The 12,038-nt window shown below is 46.8% G+C and overlaps 1 protein-coding gene across 6 annotated transcripts in view; it reads right to left on the bottom strand.

Annotated features, from left to right (window-relative positions):
- Kirrel3 (kirre like nephrin family adhesion molecule 3) overlaps positions 1-12,038 on the bottom strand; it is a 553,630-nt gene that overhangs the window by 94,714 nt on the left and 446,878 nt on the right. For all 6 annotated transcript variants that reach the window (XM_060371465.1, XM_060371462.1, XM_060371477.1 and 3 more), the window contains one exon: positions 4,195-4,344. In XM_060371465.1, coding sequence (XP_060227448.1) covers positions 4,195-4,344 — 150 coding nt within the window. The remainder of the gene's footprint in view (positions 1-4,194; positions 4,345-12,038) is intronic.

The following is a 12,038-nucleotide window of genomic DNA, read 5'->3' as shown; positions in this document are numbered from 1 at the left end:
CCCAGGGCCTGATTAAGCACTTAGGAGGCACTCAGGACACTTAGGAATTTGGGGCCTCAGTACATACACACTGGTGATGAATAATAGATAAATAAAAGTTTGAAGATGATGAATCATTCATCAGTTACTGCGGCCAGCAGGCTGAATGCAAACACTGACTGCAGCCATGGCCATAGACAGGTCCTTGCTTTCTCTATGGTCTTGGGCTCTGAGCCTCTTAGTTTGCCCTATCAGGGTGTTGTCCTTCTACCCCCTCACCTGAGTTCTGCTTTCCTCACACCCTTTGCACCATGGGATTGTGCAGGGGTCCATTTTTTGTTTTGTCTCCACCCTTGTTGCCATCTTTCCTCAGAGCCCACTCTGGATAAGCTAAGGGTAGTTGAGAGATGGGACAAGGCTCCCTGGGGTGACTGTGCTAGGACCCATCAGTGCCTATTCCTGGTCAGTGAGGTGGGAAACCATGGTCTTCTAAAAGGCCCGGCAGCATGCTCTGTGGGCGCTTGTACAACTGAGGCCATACTGTCCTCCTCATGACACCAAAGGGCCTGCCCTCTACAGCTGAGCAGGGCTGATCAGAAATGCTGCCAAGGATCAGCTTCACCGAAGGAGGGCGCTGTCCATCCCTCACCCACTTTCCCTGCCTTCTGATGGGCAAAAGAGTAAGCCCAAGCAGGTGAAGCTAGGTTGCCAACTGCTGCTGGCGTCTATGCAGCTGGCTGCCCTGCCCTCCAGCCCAGCTCCAATCCTGCTGTTCTGCAATTAGGTCTATCCCCTGCAGGCATGTTGGATAGAACTGTTGTTTTGCTTTTTTTTTTTTTTTTTTGTCTTGCAAGTCATCAGCAGCAGGATTTCACTCTCATGAGCTGTGGAAAACATCAGTGATGGGTTTGTTTGTATTTGCCTAATTAGGCAGTGAGCTTCGATGCTATCTCAAGGATTGGCAGCGTCCTCGGAAAACATACACAGGAGCACAGCTTCTGAGAAATTTCTAGCTCCTTCCATGGTATCATTGCTTTCTATTCTCAAAGGAGGCAGATACGGGGCATCTAGGTTCTAGTCATGTTGTGTAGGTTCAAACGCCAGCTTATTCTTTCTTGCTCAGCTACCTGGTGCTTTAGCTCTGTTGTTTATCAGCTTCGTTACCAGTGAAATGCTAGCACCTCATGGATGAGGATTAAACAGGACAATATGTGTAAAATGCCTGTTGCATACCATGTATGTGAAGATTTTTTTTCTTTTTACAAGATCAGGTCTCACTCTGTAGTGAAGGCTGGCTTTGAACTTATGTCAGTTCTGTACTAACCTCCCCAAGTGCTATAATTACAGGTATCGGCTACCATGTCCATCTCTATCCTCTATGTATGCTAATTTAAATACAATCTGCAGGGTTAAGGAGCTGGCTCAGTGGGTAATGCACTTGCTGTGCAAGCCTGGGAATCTGTGTTCAGATCCTTAGCACCCCAAAAGCTGGGCATGATGGTGTTGAGGATAGGGGACAAGGACCAGTAGATCCTGGAGGCTTGCCATCCAGTCAGTCCAGCCAACTGGTGAGCTCCAGGTTTGGTGAGAGAACCTGCCTCAAAAAAAAAAAATAGAGACTGACTGAAGGATACACCCAACATTGACCTCTGGCCTATTCTATAAAGACATGTGTGGTGGTTTGAATGAAAACGGCCTCCATAGGCTCATAGGGAGTGACATTATTAGAAGGTGTGGCCTCGTTAGAGTAGGTGTGGCTTTGTTGGAGGAAGTGTACCACTGTGGGCTTTAGGTTTTAAATGCTCAAGCCAGTGTCTCACTCTCCTCCTGCTTCCTGAGGATCTAGATGTAGAACTCTCAGATACTTCTCCAGCACCATGCCTGCCTGCATGCCGCCATACTTCCTGCTATGAAAACAATGGATTAAACCTCTGAACCTGTAAGCCAGCCCCAATTAAATGTTTTCTTTTATAAGAGCTGCTGTGGTTATGGTGTGTCTTCACAGCAATAGAACCTCTAAGAGAACACACATGGGCACACTCACCTATACACACACACACATACACACACACACACACACACACACACACACACACACACACACACCACACCACACCACACACAGTGAAAAAAGTACAAATAGCACGGAAGTACAGTGGAGGTATCAATTTTAGAAGGAGCAAACAGGGTTTCATGCATTGAGATTGGTAATATTGTTGAGTCAATTTTTTTTTTCTCAATTGTTACTCTGTTTACCTTTCAAGGAGAGGGGGCTTATAATCTTTTCCTCCCTCTGGACAATCATAGAATCATGAGACATCTGAGAAGTACTTCTTAGGAGAAAAATGCTCTATATGCCCCAGAGAATGTGTTGGAAAATATTTTATTTCTGGTGTCTCAGCCTTGGTGACCAGAAAGACATTAAGGTGTCAGTGACAGATTTATTTCTAGTACACTGAGAGGGGTGACATGGTTGAAATGGAAGAGGACAGAGCTAGAGCAGCAGGAGTCCTTGTGACACTAGCCCTAAGTTTCCTTGTCTAAAGCCCTCAGCAAAATCTTTGCTGAATTCAGTTGCATTCTGTTCTGTCCCTTCTGTACCAGGCAAACAAGGGGTATTAATGGAGCCTGGGAGAATCTATCATTATTGCCAGGATGGTGTTTTGGAGATAGATGATCAATACAGGGCAGATATTTCTCAGGTGTCTGAGCTTATGGGCTCTGCAGGAGAGAGCCCACGGCCTGTCTTCCCTAGTGACTCCGTCAGGCTGGAGAGGAAGCCAGCCCAGGCCATTAGATCAACTTGTCTTTAGCACCCAGCACCCATACCCTTGATCCTAGAGAAGCAGATATGGAACATCAGATCAGAGATGCTATTATCTGTGCCTTGATGACAACTCTATGATCTTTCTCTAGAGATCTGAGACCTCCACTTGGCCACTGACCTGATGAGACAATATTCCGATAAAAGGCTGATAATCCTTGACCAGGAGCCCAGACAGTCCCCTTCATCAGTCAGGGTGTTGGTCCAGGCTCATAGCTGCCCAGAGCATAAGCAATTCTCATTTGGGAGGGTTGCTGAATTCCCCCATCTCTCTAGGGTACCGGAGCTGAGCATTTCTGAAGTTGGCTGGTTCCCATAACACTTAAACTTTACGGCAGCACAGTATATTTTGGAGATATTCTTGGGAATTTTATCTATGCTCAGCTGGGCTGCAGCATTAGGCCCTGTGACTGCTATTGACCGTTGCTATAATGTTTCAATATACATTTTTGGCAAGACATAACTCACATTTTAAAATATTAATTTCCCAGCCCCAGTGTTTCTGAGCGCACTTTTGATTTTTATTTTCCTGCAGCTGTATAGCATGAACGAGGTGAAACTGCTTCCCAGTTGAATGCGTATTTCTCATCCATCCTCTAACCCCAGACATTCCCAGATGGCAGGGGAGTGACACCCAGATCTGTCCTTCTGACTTTCATCATGCATATCAGCCCAGCAGTCAGCCCCTTGCTTACCCATTTCAGGGCAGAGTAATGACAAAACGGGCAAGTGACACAAGGATGGCTGCATTTTTTTTTTGTGCTCTGGGGAAAGGGGAGATTGGCAAAGTGTTTGGATGAGCTTCTGAGGCAGCCATGCAAAATAGTTACCAAACGACATTGCTGGGCACAAACCACAGAGTTGATGCGCCAGCCGGTAGCAGCTGCAGGAGGCCCCTATGGTGCAGCTTGCCTGGGTGGCTGAACAAGGTTGGCAGTTAGTATAAACCTTTCCTGTCTTCTCTTCCCATCATGAGATGAATCTGGGGAGAAGCAGGCTTTCTTGTGAGTTTTCAGTTCATTGGCTCTCTCCTTGGGTGGGAAGCTGGATCATGCCTTGATAAATGAGGATTCATATTGGGCCAAGAAACAGGAGCCCATGATGTTTGGGAATCAGACTTCAGGGATGGCATTGGCCTCTGGAATGGATGCTGTTCTAAGTTTAGGACTGACCACCCGAGTGGGAATCAGTGCTCACAGCCAGAGGCACCTGCCGCTCCTAGTGATATAGATCCAGGGCTTTGCTGCCCAGAGAGTTGCAGAGCTGGCTGGGGATTTGAGCCCCAATGACACTGGAGATGGAATATGGGAGTTCCACAGTGGAACAGATGGGGTGAGGCAGTATAGGCACTGGGCCTTTGTGTGTGGGTGGGAGAGTCTGGAAATACTCACTTGAGAGGTCTCTGCCTACACCCAGAGCCAAGCCGTCTTTGATCCACAGGACGAAGCCATCATATTCTGGGATGGCGCACAGCAGTGTCACTGGCTGTCCTGACACCACCACTTGGTCCTGGGGTTGCTGGCTGAAGGAGTAGACTTGGCCTGGGGAGGGAGAAGCACAGTGGTCAGTCAGTGAGGTCAGCAGTCCCTTTCATGCTCAGGAATCAGAGCTCGGCTACCCCAAGAATCAGACTCCAGTCTGGTTTCTGACTTTCAGGGACTGGCTTCAGACTCCAGACTTCAGCCCCTCCCTTACTCAATCTCAATGCTGACTTTGGGGATGAACCATGGCCACCAGGGTCACCTTCCTTCTCGATGTGAGACTCCCACCTAACTTCACGTGCTCAGGAGTGATATGGTTCTAGTTCAACCTAGCAATACAGGCAATCTGAGTGGTTGGTAGGGCCTTGGCAGGAGCTGGTGGCCATGTTTACCCACATCCTCCTCATTCTTTCTTTTTCTAAAGTTGGCTCTTACAGTCTCCCCCTTGGAAATTGCTTGGAAGCTCATGCCTCTCACCCACACCTCAAAGCAAGATGCCACAACCATTGAAGCTATTGGTTCATATTTTATTAAACAGATAGTTTGCTGCACATGTGAGATGCTAGGTTGTGTGCTGAGACTTTAAGCATCTGCTCACAAATTCTTTCATTCTGCTAACTGTGTAACCGCAGCAGGCGCTGTCTCTACATCGAGATGGGGAGTCTGGAATAAGTAGGGGAGAAAGGAGAGCAGCACTGAGCTGACTCAGTACTTCCAATGCTGGGTCTGCTGCCTGAGGGTACTATGCTAGCACTCTCCAGAGCGTCAGCACATAGCTCTGCAGGACTGGGAACTGAGGTGGTTGCCGATAGCTGTGGCAGGTTGGGGGCTGGGAACCTGCCCCTTTCAGACTCTGAGTGTTGTTCTCATCTGCTGAACTGGCACCCATGCAGCTCCCAAAGCATGGGCATGGGGAAAGTCACTGAAGAAGGGAGGTGACATAGTCTGTGTTCCTGGGAAGCCACAACTGAGTGGACAGGGGGACACTGACACCGACAATCTGGGAGGACTGCAATTAGTGCTCTTCATACTCCCTTCTCCTAGAGACAAAGCAATGCTTCAGGGCAGAAAAAAAAGAGTCCCATTTTATAACAAAGAAACCAGGATCAGAGAGGCACAACAACAGATTCAGGGTCACGCAGATAATGAGTGGTGGAGCTGGGGCTGGGGAGGTCTACTTAATTTTAACCCTCAGGTTTTCCCACCCCAGCCTTGAAGACAGGTCTTCAGTGGAGAGAATGGAGCCTGGGGGCCAGCTGCTACCTCCTTCCCACAGAACCACAGATGACCTGAACTTGGATTACTGTCCCACACAGGATTAAACTATAGAGGGAGATGAGGTGCAGGGGAGGGCATGGGGCCCCCAGAGCAGCAGAGAGGTGGGAGCAATAGGTAGGTCTGGAGTATACAGCCTGATGAGATCTTGGTGACCTCGCAGAGGAGTTTCATTAAAAATCAGATTGGCCTGGAATAATGGGAGTAACTCTTTTTATTCTGATTTGAGCTTTACAAATTAGATTATATAGGGTATTTTAATCAGCTCTGGGTAGTGGTATTTTTTTCCTTACTCTGTCTCTTCAGGTTTTCTGTTGTAAGTAGGCTCTTTCTGGCACCAAAACAAGAAAGAGGAAATGATGAGACAGAAGAGAAAGATGAGTAAAGGGAACAACCATAAAATAGGGGTTCAGACAGAGAGGAAGGAGACTGGGAGAGGGAGTGGGAGAAGAAAAGGCAGAGGAGAGAAAGAGATGGGAGATGAGAAGCGGGGGGAGAATAGATGATGATGAGGGAGATGGGAGGAGGGAGAAGAAATAAGAGGCAGGAGAGAAGACACCTTTTCTAGGCATCTCTCCCTGCATCTTTTATCCTGGAATCTTTTCTACAAGGATAGTGTCAAGGCAGTTTCAGTGGCAGCCAAAGATTGTGTGATCAGAGAGAATTATCAGGTTGTCAGCCAGGGGCTAAAGGGTCTGTAATGAGAAAGCCCAAAAGGAAAGTGGTGCCTGGGCTTCCAAATATCCTTTATTAGGAGCTTCAGCAGGAGGTAACTATCCGTTCACCACACCCCATCCTTTTTATGCTCGGTAGAAGGAGCAGAAAGCATTGCTGAGGATGTTTGGGGTATCCATTTCTGGGGGCAAGGGTGAGTCCTGGATGGGCGTCATGAAAATCAGGCCAGTTGGATGGTAGGGGACTCTGGGAGGAGAGGTCAATTCTGAGTAGTCACGAGGCCACACTGGAGGGTATCTCAGAATCAGAAGTTGGAGCTGATACAAGATTCTCCTAGTGACAGCTGGAGGGCAAGGCAGGAAGGCCAGAGAACTACTTAGGTGCAGTTCTGATGGCAGCTACATGGGGCTTCAGTCACCTACTCTTTATGTTTGGACCCACTTGGATTTTCTGTGGAAAGCATGTTTAAGCAGTGAGAGGGCAGGGAAAGGTCACACAGTTCTTTTCAAGTTATTTTAGGGAGTGGAGTGGGAGCTGAGTACCCCCAATGAATAGTCTTTCTTTTCCACCCAATTTTAATATTTTCACATTATGTTCAGGCCACTAAAATCACGTTGTCTCTTAGTACCAGGTGTGGGAAATGGGGACCTCCCTAATAGCATAGGATATTGACATTGCTCTCAGTTGCCCACTGTAGATAATAAAACAAAATATTACAAAGATACAATATACTTAGGTTGTAGAAATCAAGCTAGAACTGAACTGAGAGCTTTGTCTCTGCTGGCTACATTTCAGAATGCTGGAAGGTGATGTTTGGCTTTAGGAGAAAAAGCATTAATGGAATTAGCTAATGGTTTACCCTGAGTACCACAGCATCAATTTGCCAGGCAAGATGTGCCCACTGGTACAGTAGTGGCATGATGGTTTTGATGGCAACCAACTGCCTTCTGGTTGGATTCGAGGCGTGCTCTAGAGAGAGAAAATGTATCTGATACTGTAAACCTAGTCAAAAGCCATGACAAAGGAGGTCAGAGACTCCAGGAAGGGAACTCTTTAAATGGGCAACTTGTCAAATTGCCGTCTAAATCTTTACAGTTGTACCCACAGATTTCAACCTTTATTTCAACATTTGTCAAAGAAGCTTCTTTTGTGCAGCAGTCAGCAGTAATGCAGGCTCATAACTGTAGTAGAAGTTCATTTTTTAAAAGAACTTAGTTATATTATATAAACAGGTTTTTGTTTTAATCCCAAATGTGGGATATAGAATTGCTTTTAGTTTGTCCACAGCTGATAATTAACTGCCTTGTGAGGCTCAGAGAGGTGCATGACCTTTGCCAGCTGTAGAGAATTTAATTCTGAGGATTTGGAGAGGGTATAAATATGAGAGCCCAGAGAGAGGAAAGGTGTGGGCTTCAAGGAGACAGGCTGATGGAGAGAAGGCTTTGAGGACATAGATGGAAAAAGAAGAAGGTTGCTGGTTATTTGGACTGCTGGATTTCTGATGACTGAGACTGGTATTGACTCCAAAGAACTTGATGACCCTAACCAGGCAGAATTAAGTCTAAAGAGGTCCACATCTCCTCTCCCTTCTTCCTCTCTTACCTAGGGTTGGGGGTTGGAATGAGGTAGAGGCTTAAGGAATCTCAAATAAAATAGAGTTTAAAAGCAGCACTTACACATAAGTGGTCAGAGTGTTGAGATAAGTAACTATTGAATGTTCATCCACAAATGAGATATATCTCTATCATCTTCTAGCCCCATTCTTCAGGGTTTAGGGAACAGAAAGAGGGGGCAGAAAGAATGTTTGAGATGGAAAATGAGGAGAAGTACTGTGAAGTGCTGTCTTCTGGCCATTGTACCCATGAACTCATTGCAGCTGTGGTTACTTACACAAGACCAGTACAAGATCAAGTCAAGAAAAGGAAGTGGAGGGAAAACTTACTCTCTTTCATCCTTAGGATAGACCTTGAAGCCTTCCTGGCCAGGGGTTCCTGGGAGCTCCGTGTGCAAGGCAAAGGTGGTATCATCTTTAGAGAAGCCCCCTCTCACACTTTGCTCCCATTTCCTTGATCCTTTTCTCTTCCACCTTAGGTAAACTGATTTCCTTCTCCCACTTCCAGTTTGACCCCCAGCCTATGGGATAGTGCCACTTACACCCAGGGTAGCTAGCCTTTCCTTAATCTCACCAAACTACTACATGGACACACCCAGAAGTTCACTTTGCTAACCTCCCAGCACCCACTTAATCCAGTCATGTGGCTGACCAAGGTCAACCAGGGCAGTCGGCTTCTCCAAATCTTATTATGCACTCACTATCCGTCCAGTGCTGGAGAAACACAAAGGAAGATGAGCGGTGCACCGCGTGGAGGCCAGAAGCACAGCAGTGTCTCTGTCCCATTGCCTCGCACAGCATGCGAACATCATGTTAAATGCCTGTAACTTGCTACTTCTGGTTTGTTCTCTGTTCTGTGTTCTCTGTAGCAAAGTAGCTTTTGCAGTATAAACCACTGACCAGGTAGATGTTGTGCTGAGCACATCACATGGAAAGGGAAAGGTAAGAGGCAAAGGGGAAGGGCCAGGGTCACAAGGGGATCAACTTCACCAGAGAGAAAACCATTGAGTTATTTATGTGAAACACACAGTATGAAGGACCTGTGTTCCTGAGTGCACACATGGCTCTCATATATGGCAGTCATCATTACCATGGCTCTGTGATGGATGACAGCAATCACTACCATATTTTATAGGTGAGCTGAGTGCTATAGTGTGGTTCTCCAGAAGGCCCAGCTTGATGCTTTAGGGAGGTGGTAGTGGCGTCATAGGAGGTAGAGTCTCCTGGGAGGTCTTTAGGTGATGGTAGGTATGCTCTATTGTGTGTGTGTTTATGTGTGTGTGAGCACATATGTGCATATAAGCACAAGTGCATGTGCCATGGTGCAAGTGTGGAGGTCAGAGAACCACCTCTGCTGCCATCATCTACCATGTTTAAGAGAAAATCCCTTATTGTTCACCACTGTGGACTCCGGACTAGTTGGCACTTGACCTTCCAGGGATTTTCCTGTCTCCTCCCATATTTCAACAGGAATATTACAGATGTGTCCTACAGATCCTGGCTTTATAGGGATTTGAGGATTCAAACTCAGGTCTTCATGCTTTATCCAGTGAGACATCCCCTCAGCCTGGAGTCAGTTCATGGAGGGACTTGTGAGACCCTAATTTTCTCTCTTGCTTGTTTCTCAGTTTGAAGTCAATAGTTTTGTTTTGACACTGACCTAGGGGCAATAGAACCCCTTGACAAGCCCTGGATCCCCCTAAATCATGAGCCCAAATAATCGTTTTGTTTTCATAAATTGTTTTGGGCATTTTCTGAATGCCAGAAAGCTGCTGAACATACAAAGGCTCAAACAAATGGAAGCATTTGCCCAGCTTTACAAGTCTGCATGATTACCCTAGGTAAAAGTCAAAGCTGAGAGTCTCTGCAGCCCTGTTCTCTTTCAAGGGGGCTGGTTGGATGGCTCAGTAGATAAAGGTGCTGACTATGAAAACCCAGTGATATGAGTTCAATGCAAGGAACCCATATAAAGGTGGAAAGAGAGAATTAACTTCACAAAGTTGTCCTCCAACCTCCACGTGTGTACCATTATTACACACATACACACGTACACACATGCACACCACTGATAATATATAAAATAGAAAGACCTACTTCAAGATGAGAGTTAGAGATATAGAAAAGTTTTCTGGAGTGGGTTGTGATGGGGGATACAGAGGAGAAACTCATTCTGGGACAGGATGGATGAGGCTCCTCAGCTACCTCCCAGAGTACCTGAATAGTGTTACTTTTCAGGGCCTAAATCCTGGACAGCAGAAGGGACATAGTAACTCTGCCCTGTCACTACCTATATAACTGGAACAAGCTCCTTACCTTCTTGAGCCTCAGTGTGGTGGTGTGGATAAAAATGGCACCATAGGCTCATAGGGAGTGGCACTATTAGGAAGTGTGGCCTTGTTGGAGTAGGTGTGGCTTTGTTGGAGGAAATGCATCATCAGAGGGTGGGCTTTGAGGTCTCAAATGCTCAAATGCTAGGTTGACATTCACCTCCTGCTTCCTGTGGATCCAGATGTAGACCTCTCAGCTACCTCTTCAGCATCCTGTCTGTCTGCACGCTGCCATATCTACCATGATGGTAACAGACTAGACCTCTGAAACGATAAGCCAGGTCCTATTCAATGGTTTCCTTTATAACAGTTGCTGTGGTCATGGTGTCTCTTCACAGGAGTAGAACCCAAACTAAGACACTCAGTTTTCTGGTGTCCACAGTAAGGATGACAGCAACGAAGTGCTATGAGAAGGCAGGTCTTAATGTAAATCATACACAGTGTTCCATAAAGGGCTCTTATCACCATACACACATCTCTGTGAACCCAGCTCATGTCATGGGCAGAGATCAGAACTCATATGGATCTGGTGTCAGGCCCCATGAGAAAACTGCAGGTAGAGATCAGAGATGGGCCCTTCTGGTTCTGTCAGAGCATCCCTTACAAGGCAGCCTTGGAGGCTCTCAGAACTCCTGGCCAGCAGCACAGAAAGGGCTCCAATGTGGCCATCTCCTCCTATTAGTGACCAATTGGAGGGAGTGTAAGAATACTCATTCCAGGATTATTTATTGCCAGCTTTCTCTCAGCTCAGAGCTTGGACTAAATTGCCTCTTATGAGATTACAGAAAGCTATCCTTGTCATGAGAAGCAAGTAAGGGAGAGGGAAGAAGAGCTGGATCCAGTGGTTCCTTATGACACCAGAATAGTACTGGGAGATACAAGGGAAGGGACCCAGCATGCGGCAGGGGTTTGTTTCCTGCCCTGACTTGCCAGTATGTGTACAGAATGCTGGGTTGTGATCTCCACAGATTCAGGTAGTAGGAATGCGCTAGCCCACTGACTGACAGATAAGAAGTGTGATTTTTTTTAAAATTTTTCATCAATTACACTTTATTCATTCTGCATCCCCCCATAAGCCCCTCCCTCCTCCCCTCCCAATCCCACCCTCCCTCCTCCCTCTGCTTGCATGCCACTCCCCAAGTCCACTAATAGGGGAGGTTCTCCTCTCCTTTCTGATCTTAGTTTGTCAGTTCACATCAAAAGTGGCTGCATTGTCCTCTACTATGGCCTGGTAAGGCTGCTCCCCCACAGAGGGAGGTGATCAAAGAGCAGGCCAATCAGATTATGTCAGAGGCAGTCCTTCTTCACATTACTATGTAACCCAATTGGACTCTGAACTGCCCTGGGCTACATCTGTGCAGGGGTTCTGGGTTATCTCCATGAATAGTCCTTGGTTGGAGTATGAGTCTCTGGGAAGTTCCCTGTGTTCAAATTTTCCTGTTCTGTTGCTCTCCTTGTGGAGACCCTGTCCTCTCCAGCTCTTACTATTTCACAGTTCTTACCTAAAATTCCATTCACTCTGCCCAGAAGAAGAAGAAAACAGGAAACAACCTAGGAACTTACCACAGAGGGCCTCTGAAAGCCTCTGCCCTTCAGACTATCAAAGAAGTGTGATTTTTATAGAGGATCTAAGTAGGGGACAGCGACTGCAGCAGCCTCAGGGCCTAAGGTAGAGGCAGGAGGCATTTTATCTGGGTAGGGGGACAGAGAACTGTGCCTTTTCTGCTGGCCATAGGCTGAGAGCCTGGCGCAAACAAAGGTGTGTGCCTAGAACTGGAATAAGAACCTGTAATAGAATCAGTTCCCAAAGTGAGGTATAAGGAAGGAGCCTCAGGAGGCTGGATTCTGAGCGGTCTTACAGGGCA

Source organism: Meriones unguiculatus, chromosome 1 (genome assembly GCF_030254825.1).
Source record: "Meriones unguiculatus strain TT.TT164.6M chromosome 1, Bangor_MerUng_6.1, whole genome shotgun sequence".
Lineage (NCBI taxonomy): Eukaryota > Metazoa > Chordata > Mammalia > Rodentia > Muridae > Meriones > Meriones unguiculatus.
The sequence above is the reverse complement of the archived record's forward strand: the minus strand, read 5'-3'. Positions and strand labels throughout refer to the sequence as shown.